Raw genomic sequence first — 20,912 nt, 5'->3', positions numbered from 1 at the left:
CTGACCTTCGACCTTTTAAGGGTCAGGTCACAGACCAAGCCGTCATGTACCGTCGTGCTGAAGGGTCGTACCGGCTTCCTCAAGGTTCGTACCTTCCTACTGAAGAGGGTCATATAAAGTGACATAATTCCAAAGCTGGCAGTGAGTGAGGCGGTGTTGGGAGTGAGTGAGGAGGCGTCGGCAGTGAATGAGGCGGTGTTGGAAGTGAGTGAGAGGGGCTGGTTGTGGAGGAAGGGCGAGGCTGGTATGTTAATGGCGCCCCAGGCAGGGGTCTGGACCCTTTTACAGGCGCACACGACATTACAGGTGCTGCATTGTTGCTAGTAGGCTTGTCGCTGTGTCACCAGGATGGTAGGTTCTGACCGTATGATGTCATTCGTCGGTACCACAGCTCCAGGAGCCGGGACCTCACTGCCCGCACATGACGTAAGAAGACGGAGGAACAAGGAAAACGTTGAGGCGACCTGAGAGTGAGGAGAAGAACCAGAACATGGAAGGTGTTCATTGTGTGTTTGGGTTGTGAAGGTACGAAGAAGGAGTCATTAACACTAATTGCATTTCGTAATTGTTGGAGGTTATGAAAAGTTGTGTGTTATGTCTTGATTGATTTAAGGCAGACTTGGGTGTGGAGACTTTGCTGTAAATATATTGTAACAGTTTTATTACATTAGATTCTTTTTTTGCTTTTCAGTAATGAGATGTTGGATGAGGAGTGAATGAAGAATGAGTATTTCGTGGTTGTGGATGTATGGAGGGACGGATGTGAGTTGAATGACTTGAAGATGATATGTGTGGGTGAGGTGACCGTGTGTTTACAAACAGTGTCAGTGTGAGGGGTAGATCCCTGGGACGGTGCGTAGAGGGATAGTTAAGTCTCGTCGGGGATGGAACTCCCCCATTCGAATGTACGTCAAGTTTCTGAGTAACTTTTGATTCAAGTCTCTGTGATTATCGTGTACCTTAAAGTGCGTCGGGGAGAGGGTGAGTACGTAGCAAGTGTGTGGTGAGTGCGGCGGGGAGGGGGTCCGTTATCAATGCGGCGGGAAGGGTTAAGTGCGTTAACAAGCGTGAGGCTTCGTTGAGTGCGTTAACAAGCATGAGGCTTCGTTGAGTGCATTAAGCGTGAGACTTCGTTGAGTGCGTTGAGCGTGAGGCTTCGCTGAGTGCGTTAACAAGCGTGAGGCTTCGTTGAGTGCTGGGAGAGGAGTGAGTTCGTTAGCCCTGAGGATAGGAGGAGCAAGGTGTGTGGGGTCAGGCTGTGGTGGTGTCCACTTTAAACCCCCGGCCACCGCCTGTCTGCCTCGCCTCTACGCCCTCCCTACACGCACGCACGTGCACGCCCGGCTCTCCTCTTCCTGCGTGCATCAGCAACACCATGGGTACCATTTTAGTATCGGGTAGTAGATAGATTTCTGTCTATGTATATTTATCATCATTACTCTTATTTCTTGTTTACATACAGTCTCTTAACAACACACACACACACACACACACACACACACACACACACACACTACCCCTGCCAAATATGTTAGAAGTGAGACCTGAACTTTCACACTACAAACTAAGTTGATTTGTCGAGAGAAACGTCTCTCCCTCCACAACACCTCTGTACCCACAACGCCTCGATTGCATCTGATCCGCAGTCATTCATCTGAACTGAGCTATCCCTCGCCCTAACCATTTGTCTCTGTGTCTATCCATCTCATCCGTAGTCTGACTATCCTCCTCGCACTATTCTGCTGTATGTTTTTCTTAACCAACCTGTTACCTGCCTTGCGTGCTCCATTACCATGCCATCCTTAACTCGCACGTCCACTTCACTGTCCCCAGAACCATTCTTACTAAACTTTACTCCCAAATATCTGAAATTCATACACAGTTTTCAGTACTTCAGTACGCAAAGCAAATGTATCATCATCATTTCCCGTCCGATGCCGTAAACTACCGTCCCGTCATTATTCGTATTCACTTTTATCCTCGAGCTGGCCCATCACTCCATCCAACACGGCGTCATCTGCTTACAGCAGCAGCTTGTGCGGCGGCGCCTTGCACTGTCACACCCTGGTTATCACACGCCATCGTCACTCAGACATCACTCGTTGCATCCCGTAGTGTCGATGGGTATTTCACACAGGTCATACCAGGGGTACTTCTCCTGTCCAGTCTATCAGCACACACACACTAGTCTGTCGATAGATGCACTAGTCTGTCGGCGAGCACACCAGTCTATCGGTAAATACTACACCAGTCTGGCGTTTACAGGGGTGCCTCTCTGTCGCTAACTCAAGGCCGGCCTTCGAGTCTCCAGTTTCATGCCCTCTGTAACTTACCTCATTGACACTGGTGTACCCGAGGACGTCCTGTACCCGGACTGAATGGATGCAAAGCCTCTGAACCCCGCTCATGTAACCAGCTGTACTCACATCACCTCCGTCTGTATTAACTATGTTACAGTCGAGCGTGTCACGTGCCTTTTATGCCTTGCCAACTCCGAGAGCATGTCGGGCGTAAGTAAAGTGATGGAATTGAATTACATGGAGCTCTATCCTGTCCCGGAGAGAGAGAGAGAGAGAGAGAGAGAGAGAGAGAGAGAGAGAGAGAGAGAGAGAGAGAGAGAGAGAGAGAGAGAGAAGGGGATGTTGGGGAGAGTGCGTTAGATGATGGTGGGCGGCCCATGATGAGAGTGGGTTGTGGTTGGGACAATATAAGCCTTGCTGGTGAGGGTGTTGGAGGCGACGATCCCTCAACTGGTTGGTCCCAAGTGGTAGTTAGCGGGATGTTGCTGGGGAACCACTTGTCCCCTCTGTGTGTTAATACTGTCCCTAGTGAATGTTAGTACTGTCCTTGGTGGGTGTTAGTACTGTCCCTGCTGGGTGTTAGTAGTCCCTGGTGGGTGTTAGAACTGTCCCTGGTGGGTGTTAGTACCTCATCGTGGTGTACTACCCGCTCTGTCTTTCATTCCATGACCGCCATTGTCGTTCGATCTTATATTCGTCTGCTCTGCACGTCGGTTCCTCCTGCGTGCTCTCCTCTCGTGTGTGTCCCCCACAACTTCGCTTCCTAAATCTTCTCCCCGCGGCCGTCGCCTGATTGTCCCTCATTTCAGCTGTTGCTTCATTACACAGCAGACCTTCATAGCTGGCTGGCTCTTCTGGTGTTCAAGGCTTCACACGTTAGACGATACACTTATTTTTCTCAGTCGACTCCTCAGATTGTGTAGCTTAACAGAATGAAATGAAATCATCCCGTTGTATAAGTATCATCCAAACGCTTTGATTTTGTTGTTGTCTTTGCGTTACGTAAGTACATTTATCGTCCAGGTATGAACGAAGTTGTGTATACATGTGGCAAGGCACAGGCTGGGGGGTAATGGAGGCTGGTGGCTCCAAGAGGCTGCCGGTGAAGTGGTTCAGGCTAGGTTGTAGTAGATCTGGGTAGTAAACAGACAGTGAAGGGGGAAGGAATCAACTGTTTATAATGCCAACAATGACCTGGAAGGACTCAGCCTACACGTACACCACTTGATGGTACGAGGTATTCCGACGTGTGTGGGAGGTGCTCCCTCGTCAGCCAGCTTAATGATTAAGTAGGTCCAAGTATGCACCATGACGGAGACCTGATTTAACCACTTTCTTGTTTTCTCTCTCTGGCAGGATGGAGGGGTGTGGTGGAGAGGGCGCGCCGGGGTCTCCCGCACCACCAGGAGAGAGAAGGCGTCTAGTTCTCCCGTCTTCAGGAGGGCGTCGCTCAGCCACTCCGAGTGGGACATCAGGAGGTAAGCCAACGTGAACTGAGTCAAAAGAAAATGGTCTGTGGAAATGGAAGATGAATGTGCAGCCCCTGTACAAGAAATGGACATTGCATGAGTGAATGAGCGGTACATACATATATATTTTTCTACCCCTGAATTTCGGCGTTGAAAAAAAGTTTGACTTCTTCATGACGTACCTGTAATCCCTGTGATATCGAAGAATACAGTGAAAACAAAGTACGTGATGTATGTGGACGTGTGTGTGTGTGTGTGTGGCAGTTTCATGTGTTGCAGACGTTACTAAGCTTAGGTAGACCATTGTAAGTTTCACTAGTATCCCTTCTCGTTAGTAATTCGTTTTCTGTGTTGAACAGAAAGTCTTCCGTAGAAAACGAGATATTTCTGTACTTTGAAGACTAACTATCGTAGGTGGTACGGGTTCTCGGTAAACATTTTGATGTTAGAATATTTTCATCATTTATGCGAAAAATTCATGTCTGATTCTTTGAAAGAATTTCTTATACTGGTGACCATAGACTGTGTATGAAGACACCGTCAAAGTGAATTGTGACGTATGTATAAAACCTCATTTGTCACAATGAGTCACCATCCCTTGATGACACTGCTCTAAGTGTTCTCCTGACAGTTAGGAGTAAGGTGTATATTATTATTGTTATTATAATTAGTGGTAGCAGTATTACGTAGGGAAGTTCCATGATCCATATATTAAGGCATCGCTTGCGGAGCATTTGCGTCCGTACGAGATCCTGTCGCTGAAATGTCCAGGAAGGGCGAGTGCCACATACATAGCGGGTGTGGTCAAAATTTTTCTTTCGGTCCGTGGACGTACCTTGACGTCGACGGCCGCACTGTCAGACCCGGGTAGTTCACAGGCTTCTATATAGCGCCACCAGCCGCCCAACCGGCGAACCAAGGAAGTGAGTTGTGCCGTGAGCACATACTGTGGTGGGGCCGTGTTTGCCCGGGGTGTAGGGGTCATGCAAGGGTAGATGTGGCCCATCTTGTGACAGGAGGCTCGAACAACGGATCTGATATATGTATGAGTTAAGATGAACGACTCTCATGCTGTTTATTTATGTTGTTTGACATTGTAGTGATGCATCAGTACTTTTTATTGAAATGGAAAATGGGGTATGGGTTATCTTCTTGAAAAAGAGATTGATGATAAACATTTGTATTCGTTTCTAGGCCATGGTCGCATGTGTATAGTGAACGTGAGGCCGCCAAGCTCAGCCAATCAGTATGCAGACTGGCAATGACGTCAGTGGAGGATGGTGGGGTCCCTGGGGAGGTGGTGCCTGAGGGGGAGGGGCCCAGGTCCCTCCCCTACATGCCCTCCAACATGCAGTCCTCCACAGGTGTGTGTTCATACATATGTGTTTTTTATGTACTTTTATTCATAATAATATTTCACTTTAGGAGAATATGGTCGGTTAGTCCTAAGTGAGAAAATGGATGATTAAGGAAGATATTCGTTGCTTAATGCAGGAAGGAAATGATATTTAAAATGTTACAGTATACATTAATGATTATATCCTAAATTTTACTTGTATGTTAGAGTTATAGCGAGTTTTTTTTTTTTTTTAGCAATTTGAAATGATATTTCTCTAATCTAGATTTAGGAAGAGCTTGTTTGATTTTATTAATTGGTTACAACACGGTTGTTCACTCCCGTGGTGGTTACAGAGGGCATGTTCCAGAAGTTTAAGAAGTCGTTGTCGCTGCGCCTGGCCAAGAAGGGCAGCAGGAGCGAGTCGCCCAGTTCTGGCTCCCACTCGGCCCCCATCGACCACACGCACTCAGAGCTGACCCTGGTCGAGTCCCAGACTCTACCCAGGAGACGGGGCTCCATCACGAGAGACGACGATAACAAAACCAGTTTTTTGTGAGTATATTATGTTCATGGGTTGGGTCGGTCCTCGAGAACATAGCGGTAGTCATGCATGAATGTTCGGTACCAGAATGGCTCCCATTGTACCAGAGTGGCCCCAACACCGAGTCATTCCGCCTCATTTCATGATCATCATCATCTATGGTATTCTGGAACATGTTTCTGCTTTGATTTCCCTGTGTCTGTGTATGGCGAGAGGCGCTTCTTTCGCCGTGGCGACGGTGATTCGATCGGTTCTCGCCCTTTGACCTTACTGTGAGTTGAAGTCAGTGTGGGTTTCGTGGTAGACCTGTGTATAAACACATGGTCTGGGTCCCGTCCCGGGAGAGAACGAACCTGTACACAGGCAAGGATAACTTCATGCCTTGTCCGCGTCGGGAGGCACATAATGTCCACCGAAGGCCAGCCGCTTCCTTGCCTCCTGCACCACCTCCACCACCCACCACCACCACCTCCACCACCACCACCACCACCACCACCACCACCTCCACGCGCTAAGACTTCCTCCGACTGTTGGTTAGACCAGTGGTCCCCCCACCAGCCGGTGTTTCGAGCCCCGCGAGTGGTGTCCAGATGGTGCGTGGACGTGGGGTCGGTCGAGAGAGTTATTAAAATCTTAAAGTTCAGAATATTTTACACTGGTGAGGTTTTGGATGTGAGGAGGTTTGCAGGTACACACACACACACTGGAGGGAAGACTGGCCAGTGGTACGCCACTAGGAAAATTTGGTAGGCAGTGGGTTTGACCATCTCACACAGCCAGCATGGGTCGACCACTGAGAAAGATTCGGGATTTTGCTTTCCGAGGTTCACCGTGGTGACTACGTAATGCTGAAGTTGAGGGTCGGTGCTGGAAGGCTGTGGTCTTATGTTGGATTAGTTGTATGTAATTCTAAGCAATGGTCGTGGGTTGTCATGAATTCTCGTCTTGTTCGGTAAAATATTTCATTTTTTATAAGAATGGAGAAACTCGTTTGATTTAGAAGCAGCAAGTGTGAGAAGGGCGTAAGCGGAATGGGCCCAGACCCCCTACTGTCCCCAATTTTCGAATACTTTGTTCCCTTGTATCTGAGATGCTGGTTACGCCCTTGGGTTTGCGGCCACCCTGTTTACACCGCCAAGGACATACTTGCCCGCTCCTTCAGTTGACTCAAGTGTTTGGGCGGCCGCCTACGAGCGTCCAGTTTTTCCAGGACATAATTCGCCCGGCCGCGCCAGGGGGCGTTGGAAGGCAGGGTGCGGCCACAGGGGTAGGAGGAAGGGCCCCGTCTGCCTGCAGGAGAGCGGTGTTTATTGTGTCGTGTGGCATCATTACCTCCCTGATCACGGCGCTACGACCTTGAGGTAGGATGGCAGCCTAGTCTCTGACCTGACCGTGAAGGGGTGGGTGTCAAACACCAGGGCGTTATATCCGAGGGACGTGGCGACGTGTTCCAGGGTGGTACCGCCTCTGTGGTTGAAGGGGTAAACCAGCTCTTCGTGCGGGGGTTCTATCCTGCAGGAACCTGTACCCCCCACCCGCTCGCATTCTCTGAATCACATGTACCCCCCACGACTCCCCAAATTGTCACAGGCCAAGTTATGTCGGCCATCATCACCACCACCACCAACCACAGTCCACAGTTCCCTTGTTCTTACACTGCCAACCTTATTGTTCACCCTGTACCACCCTGGGTTGCATCTCGTTTCCTAATTCACGTAGTCTTCCAGATTTCTTTGTCTGGCGTTGAATACCTTTTATCTTAAATTTTTATTTTTCCTCTGGTTATCTGTAAGTCTGGATTACAGTATGAAAAAAGTGAGGTACAATACACTCATATCATGTCCAAGTTTGTGTGTCTTGTGTTCATATCGAAAGAAAGAGTAAATTTTGAAATACATATTTTTAAGATTTTGTTTGTTCTAAAAATTTACAGCGTAAATAATGCGATTTGGATTTCCGTCAAGAGCATAGAACATCTTATTTTTTCAATGAAATTTTGAGATTTTTATCGCGAAATTTAATGTTGCGAAAGGTGTGTATGTATACAAGTTAAAATACTGCGAAAATATTTCAGAAATGTCGGAAATTGCAAATAAAGAATGCACGTCTGATTTGATTTCTGTATTTTTAAGAACGTTTTCCTTCAGTGATAAGAAATAGTTTGATGACTTCGACAGCTGTACGTAAAACACCTTGAAAAGTCCCCCACTTGGTAAATACACCTGACCTTTACCAGTAAGGTTCTGTCTTAATGTTTTAAATTGATATGACTTCCCATGTTGTCAGGTGCGGTAGTAGGAGGCAAGCGTTGAGGAAACTTAAGGGGAATTAAAGTAGACGTAAACGTTTGTAAGTTATGCATGGGTGTTGTAAGTGAAGGATGAGTGTCCAAGGCCCCTAGAAGGGTTGCAGAGAGCGTGACGTACACTCCCGAGAGGCGTGTGGTCCGCGGGAGGTCCGCGAGAGGCGTGTGGTGGATATGGTCGTATTGATTCCCGGAGGCAGAAAGCACAGACTCATGGGACGTCGTGGTGTTTGTAGATTTGATTAGCACAAGGTGGAGGGGACAGGTCCCTGTTACCCACAGTCCGCATACCATATGGTTCGTGAGTGTGATTATACGTCACGACCATTGTGGAGGGGATCACCCTTGCCCAGGGGATATTCGCAGAGAACTGGTCACATCAGTGTAGGTGTGTGGCCGGCGGAGGCCACAGCGAGCAGGGACGGTGGTGGTTGGTTGGTGTGGTGTTGGGTGCCAGAGTCAAGTGGGCCAGGTCGTGGGGATTGAGGTTAACGACCCCCCCTCCCCCCCAACACACAGGACCTACGCTGTTGTTGCCAGGCACAGCCCTCACGTGTGGGGGGGTTGAGACCCCCTCCTCCTCCTCTCCCCCCATGTTGGACGTCAAGTTCAGCGTGACTCTGACTTTTAAGAGTTCATGTTAGTGTGGAGTTAGCGGGCCGGCAGATCTCTCTCACCGTTTGACATTTAGGAACAATCCCCTTGGAGCACGACGGTACAGCCCGTGAGCACGACGGTACAGCCCGTGAGCACGACGGTGCAGCTCGTGAGCACGACGGTAACAGCCCTTGAACACGACGGTAACAGCCCTTGAGCACGAAGCTGGGTTATTGACGCACCACAGAGATTAATGGGTCGTCAGGTTACAACTAGAGACGAGCTGTAATGTCATCATTGTCGTGACATGGGATAGTCAGCCTCTGAACTACTTAAAGACGTGGTCTACGGTTGTAAAGCGGGCCCTTGTTCCGCGTAGGAACGTGGCTGGAGCTGACCCCAGGTTCCCGGGGCTTGGCGTGGAGGTTCTTAAAGTGGACGTGAGTGATGGACGGTGGCGGTGGAGGAGGTTACGGCAGACTGGGCCTCCCTACCACCCTGAGGCACGCCTCCCACACCCCCGGCGCGGCGCCCCAGCCGGGGCCTCCGCTCCCCTGCGGACGCCGCCATACCTCCACTCTTGTTCCTCACACGCTTGTTGTTGGGCTATGCGGACGCACTCATCACGCACTTGTTGCTGGTTGACGCACTCATCACGCACTTGTTGTAGCACTACACACTTACCATACACTCACAACGCACCTGTTGCTGGATGGCAGGCTTACCACGCACTTGTGGCTACATTCATCATGCACCTGTTGCTACACCAGGCACTCATCATGCGCTTGTTGCTGGATCTCGTACTCATCAGACACTTGTTGCTGGACCACATACACACAATCACTTGTTGCTCGCTCATTGAACCTGTTGCACCTCGAGGCCCTCGCGATGTACTACTGGTCGCTACGTACTCAGCCGAGCCAAACACTCATCACGTGGGAGTTCCTTGGATTGCACACTCACCACGCACCTGTTGCTCCACCCACACACTCGCTGAACACTTTAACCAACCTAGACGTTCATCACGCACTTGATGTGGTCCACACACACACACACACACACACGCACGCACGCACACCACGCACTTGCTGGTGTGCCACACACTCGTCAGCGGCCGCCTCACCTCGTCAGCAACCCTGCCTACCTGTGAAATAACCTGTCAGTTCTAGTGTGTGGCGGGTGACCCGGCTTGACCTGCCCGCCGACCTAACCTCTCGCCACTCATACTTACCGTTCATTTACTGCTGTCACAGCCTACTCACGCAGGTAAATATGTTTACAGCCACGTCCCCCTATTTTAGTGGTGGAATGGTTAGCGTTCCCGACCGTGGCACATTCACGGGCCGCCCAGGGTCGAGCGCATAGGTTCGAATCCTGGTTGCGCCAGCCGGTCCACAGTCAACCCAACTGTTCATCCATCTTTAGGGGTTCGTCGATAAAATGGTTACCTGGCTCAGGCTAGGGTATATATATAGCGTTAATAGGGTGGCCTTGATTAGGGCCTCTGCTGCCCGTGCCGTCTCAGCTAACATAAAGAATGAAAATAACTAAACATTAATTGGATATAATAACGGATGATCTGACACACCAAGTAAGTCTGCTTTTTACGTAATGGCGTCGTATTTTGATGTTTTGTCTTTTATTGCAGCACACGTCCACTGGTATGTTGGTCTTCCTCTCTCCTGCTATACCCTCCACGTTACTCATGTGTTCATTGCGTGTTTTCTTCACATCTTTAAAGACAAATCAGTTTGTTTCGACTGTGTGTCGTGTCGAGCCCCGTGGCCACAACGGTACGAGCATTTTGCTGTGGTTCATGAATTTGATGGATGTGGTTCTCGTATACGTACTGTAAAACATGCACATATTACACACCTGGCTTAGGCTGGAGTGTATGTGTACACATGAGAGGAGAGACATGGTACATTTAGACAAGGGTAAGAGACGGGACAACACGAGAGTAAATAAAACACTCTCTCTCTCTCTCTCTCTCTCTCTCTCTCTCTCTCTCTCTCTCTCTCTCTCTCTCTCTCTCTCTCTCTCTCTCTCCCTCCCTCCTTGTAAGACAGGTATGACAGTAATCACACATTGCAACTTCATTGTTTGTATTGTGTGCGCGGTTTTATTCTTGATTTAGTTTTTGCGCTACAATGGTTTCAGTACTCCAGTCATTTATTTATTTATTTATTTATGTTATTGTTATGATTATTATTATTATTATTATTATTATTATTATTATTATTATTATTATTATTCCACGCGATTACGGTCACACTGATACCTGAGCCACAGACATAATAACAAACGTTTCCCTTTCGTCACGTGTTCAGTTCACAATTATCTGTGGCTTTCTATTGTGGTCATGCGGGTCGCGCAGGAGCCGGGTTCTGCGTGGTTAGTGAGGGAGTCGCTGTGTACAGTTTTGTGTATGGTGCCCAGTAAGGGCGACGCTACGACCTTTCAGCTCGGTAATACGACCTTTAAGCACGACGGTACCTACCCTTGGGCATGGTTGCGTGGCCTTCGTCCTAGCCCTTTAGGGGTCACAGGCCATCGCAGCCAAGGGTCGTGCTGAAGAGTCGTGTCTTCGTGGCCAAGGGTCGTACCGTCGTGCCGGAGTCGTGTCGTCGTGCCCAAGGGTCGTACCGTCGTGCCGGAGTCGTGTCGTCGTGGCCAAGGGTCGTCCACGGAGAATGTTGCTTCTATGCACACGAGGCTGTGGACGAGTTAACATGCTGACCTGGATCTTGGGGTTAGATTTCAGCCCAGTTATCGATTTTAATACTTGTGTGTGTGAGTGTGTGTTGTGTGTGTGTGTGTGTGTGTGTGTTATCGTCAAGGCCAGGAGGGTCTCGGGCTGACGCGGTGAGTGACAGCCCCTGCCTTTGTCCTAAGGTCGATCATGGTGTGATCCGTCTGGATCCAGTAACACCACACTGAGTAATTACGAGATTAAGTCAACTTGGTCTCAGTCATTCACTTGGTGATTTGTCGAACGTAAATTTCCCGAAGTTCAATAATGTGCTTCAGGGGCCGTCGGGCTGGCATTACTGCACGGAGCTATAATTGCCAGGCTAATGTGTGGGCTAATACCTCCCGTGGCCATTTATTCTCCTAATTGATACTAGGTATTATATATTGGTTGGCTCATAAGCAGCCCGTTGTGCGTCATATGTGACAGTGTTGAAGTGGTTTGTGTCCGGTTTGTTAAGTGTTTAAGCTTCTGTAAAGAGTTCCCAGAGAGAGGGAATCCATCCTCCTCAGGGTTTCCTACAGATTATGTATGACAGGGAGCGAATGCATCGCCACGGAATCATTACGTAAGGTACTCTGGTATATAGACTTTGTGCTCCTCCTCCTCCATCATGTTGATTGGGTGTACTGGGGTCCCGTAGTCATGGGAAATACAAGTGGACGGCAGAGTGTAAAGGGATATATGTTTTATAAGACTTTGTGTAGATACATAGATGTTATATAAGACTGTGTGTCTAGATAGATAGATAGATGTTGCGTAAGACTGTGTCTGTCAGTCTGGCCTTGCTGTCTGTATAATAAGTGATTTTTATATAGCTAATCCCTGCTTTGCCTTGACCACCAATGCGTGGCTGGATACTTCACTGCAGAGTAAACCTAAATGTTTACTAAGTTGAGTCTAGTCTTGGTGAATCATGGAGAGAGTTCAGAGGTCTGTGCACCAGCAGACTGACGTTTGCGTGTGTGTCTGTGTGTTTGAGGCTGGTGTACTCCAGCAGACGCAGCAGATAGAGGCTTGGGTGTGGTGCCTGACGCTACAGATGCAGCAGACAGAGGCTGGGGAACACCAAGTAACAGTTTGACTGTGTTTCAGTCAGTGTTTGTGCTCGGGTAAAGTCAACAGGATCCTCTGCTCTGTTATCTCAACTGGTAAAGATAAGAATTATTTTTCTTTTGCACGAGTGATTTTTATTCCCGCTGTATTGCAAATGCGCACGTTTTCCCCGTGAATTCCCTTAGCTTATTACAAGCACGACCGTTTTGCGTTTGGATTCGATTATTTTTGACGTATGTCATTTCAGTCACAGTTGTTACATGTATGTGTTTTGTTGTTTTCACAGTATTGCAAATACGGCATTTTCTCATGTGACCGTTTCGTTCAGTGTTACAAATACGGCATTTTCGCATCGTATCATGTATGCCATGTTGCGTCGTCTCATGTATGCCATGTGGTGCCGGAAATGCGGAAGGATTCCAGTGTGCTGTGTCTCGAAGTGTTACAAATACGGATGTTTTCTCTCTCTCTCTCTCTTGCATGATTTTAATTGCAATGTCACATCTGGTATCTGTTGGTGAGGAAATTAATTTCAGTATACACAGTCTCTCTCTCTCTCTCTCTCTCTCTCTCTCTCTCTCTCTCTCTCTCTCTCTCTCTCTCTCTCTCTCTCTCACATGTGCCAGTGTTTTATGACATTATGTTTATCACGTGAGGCGTGGCGTGGCGCTTGCAAAAGTGTTTGGTTGTGTTGCAAGGCGTGTGGGCAGGCAGGAGGGGGGTCAGTGTTGTTGCAGGGGCCAGCCATGCTCCGTCCCCGCGGGCAACACAAGTGGTGTTTGCTTGTGTTCGGTGCAACACGTCGGCGGCTGAAAAGCATCTGTCGTTGGATTGGGGGGGATGTAATAGCAAATTGAATTGCTCAAGAATGTCGGTGCGTGGTTACCGGGTATTAGGGTTGCTTAAGATGTTGCTTTCACTATGTTTACATTGATGTTGAAATGTTTAGAAATGTTGTACATCGATGTTTAGGTTCCATTGGTTTAGCTGTAAGGAGGAGGTGATGTTTGGGTGTGTAACGACTGGATTATGGAATATAACACGTCAGGGACGCCTTCGCAGGTTGTCCAACAGTACGTGGCTTTGGAACTAGTCGACCAGCCGGCCAGTACCTGGTGTCGGAACTGGTAGACTAGTTCCACACTACCTGGTGCTGAAACGACCCAATTGCCATTACGTAGTGATTGAACCGGGCAACCAGTTCCCCCAGTCTGACGTCGGAACTGGGCCAAGGAAGACTTGCACGGCAGATGGTGTGCAGCCAGTAAATCAGAGTCGTCACGCTACTCCTCAGCCACTGTAGAATGATCCACTGTAGCTTTTTCGCTCGTAGAAGGTCGAGCACGAAGAGGGAACCTTGGTTTGATATTCGCCACAACCATGAAATCTTAGGGGAGGTGGAGGGAGGTATATAGAGTGTGGGTCACTCCGGTTACGATCTATTCCTGGTGTGGGAGGGCAATTAATCTGTCACGTCAGTTACACGGCTTCACCACTCGCCTCCACACCACCTGCTGCCACTTATATAAGTAAGTAACAAGAGTAATTACAGGAAGGACTTTTTTTTTTTCCTCAGACGTCATTTTAGCGGAGAAAGTGGAAACTGATGGTTTCAGACGACGACAGCTGAAGTAATACTACTTAAGGCGGGGGTAGATACACTACAGTACCCCTTACGTGGAGTAGATACACTACAGTACCCCTTGCGTGGGGTAGTAACACTACAGTACCCCTAGGTGGATTAGTAACACAACCCTACCCCTAGGTAGAGTAGCAACACTGTAGTACCCCCTAAAGGCTGTACCGTCGCCCATGTCACATGTGTCGTTGTTGAAGAGTATCAGTCATCAGGGATGGTGCTTCCTACCCGAGACGAAGCGGTGTAGACGGGGCGTAACCATTTATTTTCTGATTTGGAAAGTTCTTGATCTGTCTCATTGTAGGACATAGATATGTCCGTGGATCCCCTGCCCCGGGGCGTTGCTAACGCCAGTACACACACTCTACACTCGCCTGTAATTTGCTTTTCATGTGGAGGATGGAATTGGAAGGGCGGACCCAGTGTTTAGGGCCGTACACGCGGGCTCAGAGGATCTGCCTCACTATCTTCAAAGCTATGTATGGTCGAATTCCTGTGTTTATCTCGGAATCATTTTTGTGTGTTTGTGTGTTTTTGTAGTTGGTTAATGCCATATGTTCCTGCTCAGTAGGGGTGTATAGATGGGTGAGGGGGTTGGTGGAGTGTTTACCTCCCCCGGACTGACAGTTCCTGGGTATTTCTGTTGTGCTCTTTCCTTCCGCCTTCCCTTTCCCCCTCCTGAAGCGCGGGGAGGCACCTCTTGCCACCTCACCAGTCATGTCTTTACAGCCCCGCGAACTTAGCTACATGTCTTGATCCCGTTCATCTTGCGTTTGTTTACCACCGTGACCAGTGCTCCGGGCCACCATTATCACTACCACGACACCAGTGACTACCATTACCACCACCATGCCACACTGACCACCACCACCATGTCCATCACTCACAAGAGCATCACATGCCACCCTGAGCACCAGCCACCTTGACAGCCTCACCCACCAGCAGTTCCCTCCCTCTTCTCCTCATCTGGTATTCCTCATTCTCCCTTTTCCCTACCTCACTCTCCCTCTTTTCCTGTCTCCCTTGTACTGGCTCAGTCCCTGCGACAGTCTAGCTCTCCCTGCGGGCGGGCGTGGGGGCGCGCCAGCTGCTCCCTGCCTCACGTCCCGCCTGGCACCATGCGACCCTCAGAATGTAAACAAAAAACAAATAATTATCATTCCGATGTGCGGTTGTTGCCTAGCGTCGGCCCCACGCTGCTAACCCCGCGCCGTCATTTACACTCTCCCAGGATTTGCGGTTTACATGGGCCCAGCTCAAGAGTGGAGTCTGCGCTTGTTTACACTTATTACAGGGTTATCTGAGCCATGCGGAGGAGGAGGAGGGGGTTAATGGCGTGATGATTAGCCCGGCGTCGGAGATCATGTTGCTGGTCACAGGTTGGCTCTGTAAACACCGAGGTGGCGACGCCACCTCTCGTGCATGACCGCATCATGCCTCTCCATCTGACCTGACTGACCTTATTACCGGCAGATAACACCTGCTTATCGTAAAGCCAGGCTATATATTACTCCTCGAGTTTTGGGAATCTTTCAACTGTGGGAATTTATCTTTTAAGTTGATTTTTGTAGATACGAAACGAAACTAGTCTCTGTAGCTATAAAGATTCCTAAATATGTTTAAATCTTGTTTTAAAGGTTCTGTCAGTGGGGTTTATTGCGTACCTTACACGGTGTTTGTTTCTTAAGATGAATTGTGGTTCTTGGTGGACGAGGTGGATTTTTGTACCCGAGATGCCCGGGTTCGAGGCCAGGCGCCGCAGGCTGGGTAGGTTACGCCTTCCTCCCACAGGCCAGCAGAGCCCCTACCCTCTGACGTCTACCGCATGATGAGGTTAACCTTCTAAATTGTGAGCGGAGGCCCTGCGTCCTGTCTTTGGCCCTCCCGCCGACGAGCCTTGGTCTCAGGTAGTGGTCGACACGCCCTCATTGGCGGCTTACATAAACACCCTCGTGTAACTTAAGTTACCCGAGAGGTGTTGATCACGGAGACTGGCGTTCATCATGACATCATAGTCTCACGAAGTGGAGATGACACCATCATCATTGAATGTACTCATGAGAAACAATTACATTATAACAAGTACTCATGTTGCTATAGTACTTAATCACTTGGAATCGAAAGTTTTTTCCCCCATAAACACTTGACAAAGGAGAAGTTACTTCTTCTTTGATCCGGAGTGTGTGAGGGAAGCATGTGTACAGAGTACTTGGGTCTCGCATCGGCCGAGGTGTTTGGAGGGCTTACCTGGTCTGCTGTGTAGTGTATGGCTGGGGCATCGTCACCTCGGCTCACCCTGGGATACTAATGACATTGGCTCGACGCCCGCCCTCGCCTCGACCCTTGCCAAGCTATGGGGGCCACACATGGGCTGCTGGCCGAGCATGGGTCGTGGATAGAGCAACGCATAGGCTGGTGGGCCCATCGTGAATGGGGACCACACTTGGGCTGGTGGCCGTGCATGGGTCGTGGATGGGGCTACACTTGGGTTTGTGTCCCAGCGTGGACGTTGAGGGCCACAAATTGGGTAGTTGTTCAGCGTGGGTCGTAGTTGGGATCCACAAATTGGGTAGTGATTCAGCATGGGTCGTAGGTGTGGCCTCAAATGGGGTAGTGGCCCAGCGTGGGTCGTAGGTGGAGCTCACACATAAGCCCGTGGCACCGGAGAGACAGGCGGTGGATCCGCAGTGGTCCTGGGAGTGAGGGCTGGTGTCTGCAGGAGAGGAGAGCCACAGGAAGGGTCCAGGATTCGTGATCCCTCACCCTGGCTGGCAGGAAATTGTTTTCGGTGTCGCGTCCCACGACCCTCCTGCCTCCAGGAGATGACCTCCCTGCAGGAGCTTGACCTTGTTAAAATTCCTGAGGCAGAATTGCAGTGGGGTAGTCTTACGGAGGCTGAGAACTTGGATTTGAGCGAATAGAGATTTTTAGAGGAACGCGATGAGAAATATTCCTTTAATATGTCTTGTATGTCTGTATGATTATACCCTGCTGGTCGAGGATACAGAGGTCAGGACATCTGAGATTGATGTGATGTTATCATGATGTTACATCAGTCACCTGTACCGTCAGTATGTACGTTACACTGCCTGGGTACAGCGGTACCATGGCAGGTTACAGGATTCATAAAGTTAATGATTGCCTTATTTTGATTTGAGAAAGTCACGGCAATTTCCGCTGTGTGATTAGTGAAAGCATTTCTTAATATTTTTTAGGAAGGTATTGGAGTTCTTCTATCCCCACAGCTGGGTCTTGGACCTCACGTATACCTTATGATGGTTTTGTTATCCCTATAGCGGAGGTCTACTGCCCCCACAGCTGGGTCTGGAACCAAGCTGGCGCAAACGATCGTTGGACCAATAATTGCCTTCATTTTCCGATGCATTAAACAGAAATAACGCCGTCAGGAATATTTCACAGGCAAAACGTAATTTCGATTTTCCTCTGTGTGCTGTGCGGTTCTGAGAAACACACACCTTGACGATGTATTGAAGTGTTCTCTGTTGACTTACGAATCAGAGGTCGAGATGCATCTGGGCAGTCACTCAGCGATGTTATAATAATTCGCCTTCAGTCGTGGCTTATGATCCATCCTGAGGTAGGGTTGGGGTTCCTCCCACCTCGCTGAAGTAGCCAGCAGGAGGGAGGTGGACCCCTACTTCAGTAGCAATCAGAGTAGAGCCAACTGGACTGTGTTATATATTGCCTCTTGTATTCCCTGCTTCAGTAGCAATCAGAGTGAGGCCAGCGGGTCTGTGTTACGTATTGCCCTCTTGTAGTGCTTCATATAGACTGGTTCGTTATCTGCTGAGTGGAAAAGCATATATTGTACTCTGTATTAGACTTTCATTCTCGTCCAGATGATATTCTCGATGCAGTGGTCGTACGGACGTGCAGGTGTGCTGGAATGTGTATAATAATGGCAAGCGCCGAAGGAAATGGATGGAAATTACTCGTGGATTATTCTCGCCTCCTCATCTGTGTGTGTGTGTGTGTGTGTCTGACCGCAACGACAAGCTAGGGGTACCAGTGACCCGTGTTATGTGGTGGCGTTGACAGTGTTATGTCCTCAAGCACACAGAGGCCTAATGCTGGTCACCATGTGCCTGGGTGAGAGTACTCCATCACTGAACGTGTCTGTAACAATCATTATTACAGTTGTCAGTCGGCCGGCACCTGACGGTTTGAATTACGTGCAAGCGTTTGCGTGCATGAGGCAGGTTTTTGTGACACAGGAACGTGCAGTGACTTAAGAGACGCATTGCCTTTCACTTCCCAAGGAGGAGAGGTGCTCCTGGGTGTAGCATTCATTTTAATGTCAGTCTTGACCTGGTGTCGAAAAGATTTTTGCCACAACAAAAAACCAAAGGAAAAGGTGACGCACAGAAGACTCGGCGTCGCAAAGATCGTCCAAACAGACGAGTTGAAGACCCCAAAGGTTGTTCAGGCCAGAGGTCATCATACCCAAGTGTCGAATCGTCTTGCATACGATTTATTACATGTACTGAGAAAGCAGAGACAACCTCTCATCAGCAGTCTCAGCACATCATAAACCAACACAGTAAATCCACTGTATAATGACTGGACCAATGTTTATGAGTCTGACTCCCGTGGACGGTGACGCAAAAGAGGATACCGAGTTCATAGAGGGCTCAGAGACAGGGTCTCAATAAATGGGTCACGTTACAGTTTATATAGCAAGGGAGATGTCTGCATATAGAGTGTGGCTACGGGGAATGAATGATATACCAAGTTAGATAGTGATTGAACCGTTAATGAAGGCTGAGCCAACAATGGTTCTAGTACATATAACATGGAAGAATAATAATTAGCGCACCACTAGATGTTGGTCAGGCTATTGTACTTTCCAGGCATGTCAGATAGATGTAATGTGTGGTAGGTATTGTCTCTGGATTCACAGATTGTATAAGAGCCAGTGGCATGATACTACTCAAAGTGAGCGGAATTCTGGTGGCAGAGTTGACATTTGATCTGTTCCATTGTCAAGAGGAGAGGGAAACCCCCTTGAGTATTGATAGGAATATGATGTATGATGTTATGAGTATGGCTACGATGATATTATGTTAACCAGCCAGCTCTGGCTGGTTGGGTTAGGTAATAGCATCAAGCTTCCATGATCCTCTTAGTAGAACCATATATATATATATATACACACACACACATACAATAAAACCAATCATTAAGGAACCCAAGCTCTTGGTCACGTCATAAACGGGACCTTGACAATTAAAATGTCGCCAACAGTCACAAGGTTGTGTGGTGTTTCCTGCTCTCCATCACCAACCCAACATTCATAACAGATCCTGCCATTTATAATCAGACGTTAACACGATCGTGTGATGCTTGCACAGCCGCACGTATCCGATGCAAGCAATCATAGTGGGTGAATGTTGGATACGCTCGTTTGTGTGCATGTAAAACGATTTACGTTTGTGTAAATAGAGAGGGAGAGACAGACAGACGGACAGGGAGGGAAAATGTGATCATTGTACTTTGAAACTTCAGAAGTAAGTGAGGTTATTCTGGTCACTGGTGTGGAGGCAGAACTGTGTGCCCGTGGCAGGTGTTGCCTCTGAACCGTGCACTTGTCCCTGAACAGACCCGAGATTAATGCTGACACGTACAGCCAGGTGATTACCTTTTTTATGCTCTACCGTTTTTAATTACATTCCAGTATTACATTTACCCTGCGGTCTGCAGTAAGGCAGGCGTACTTGATTGTTTGGTTGTAAAAGCTTTGAAAAAACTAAGGTTTATTAAGCCTTGCTCATTTAGATTTCCCCAAAGTGAAAGTTGAATGTATGATAGTTTATGGTCTAGTATATATAGGAAAGGTTTATGATCGTGTCCTTGTTGAGAGAGCAAGAATGAATTCGTCCAACATCCTGCCTCCCTCCCGGACGGAAACCAGGAAATTTTTCTCCTGACAAGTCCATGAAGGTTAGCTGACGTGAGACGTTTTGTGACACTCGTCAGCAGCAGTCAGGGCTGCCTGACACTACCTGGGCTGACGTGAGGTGTGTTATGACATCGTCAGCAGCTATCATTTACGTTGATAACTTGTTTGTATGACATTCTGAGGTGGAACAGGGCGTGGCAACACTTGGGTATGATGGTCTGCCGTTGACATGACCCTTAGGGTTCAGGTCGGAGGTCACGCCATGCTGTTTATAGGTCGTTCCATGGTGTTCAAGGGTCGCACCCTCCTGCTATACATATTAAAGAAAAAAATGGGTAGACCGTCTGTGAGCTTCGTGCCAGGTTATTTATTATCTTCAGACGTCATGCTTAGACTTTTCTCAAGACATCTGAACTACGTCACTGAGAGAGAGAGAGAGAGAGAGTGAGAGAGAGAGAGAGAGAGAGAGAGAGAGAGAGGAGATAGAGAGAGAGAGGAGATAGAGACGTGGTTCAAGTCTTCATTCATAGACGTTCGTGGACCCCAAACGTCCGTCGGGTCTCGAGTGTCTGGTGAGAGACTCGCCTTTCAAAGGCCCTCGACTGACGTCGTTGTTTATTATGGTCAGCTGTTTCACACACACACACACACACACACACACACACACACACACACACACACCGCCTGGCTCAGCTGATCGCTGTTCCAACGTAGACTCGCTCGCCCTCAACAAGACCTTTGACGGAAGACAGTGTTATGCCTCCTGCTTCCACCAACCCCCTCTGGATATTTATAGTTCATGGGTTGTCTTGGAACATGATCGCTGTGTGTGTGTGTGTGTGTGTGTGTGTGTGTGTGTGTGTGTGTTCTTTAAGAATGGTAGTTCATCGAATATACATCAGTACTGGTGTATATTTACAAACGTACCTATGAACGAAAATAAAATTTAAACACGTAGGCATTTACAGACATGAGCGTTTACAGTCGTTTTACA

The 20,912-nt window shown here is 48.5% G+C and overlaps 1 protein-coding gene across 1 annotated transcript in view; it reads left to right on the top strand.

Moving 5' to 3' along the window:
* Positions 1-20,912, top strand: part of RhoGEF3 (Rho guanine nucleotide exchange factor 3) — a 296,106-nt gene that overhangs the window by 141,722 nt on the left and 133,472 nt on the right. The window contains exons 3-5 of the mRNA XM_071681260.1: positions 3,657-3,778; positions 4,964-5,133; positions 5,462-5,660. Coding sequence (XP_071537361.1) covers positions 3,657-3,778; positions 4,964-5,133; positions 5,462-5,660 — 491 coding nt within the window. The remainder of the gene's footprint in view (positions 1-3,656; positions 3,779-4,963; positions 5,134-5,461; positions 5,661-20,912) is intronic.

Source organism: Panulirus ornatus, chromosome 32 (assembly GCF_036320965.1).
Source record: "Panulirus ornatus isolate Po-2019 chromosome 32, ASM3632096v1, whole genome shotgun sequence".
Lineage (NCBI taxonomy): Eukaryota > Metazoa > Arthropoda > Malacostraca > Decapoda > Palinuridae > Panulirus > Panulirus ornatus.
This window is presented reverse-complemented; position numbering and strand designations above follow the sequence as displayed.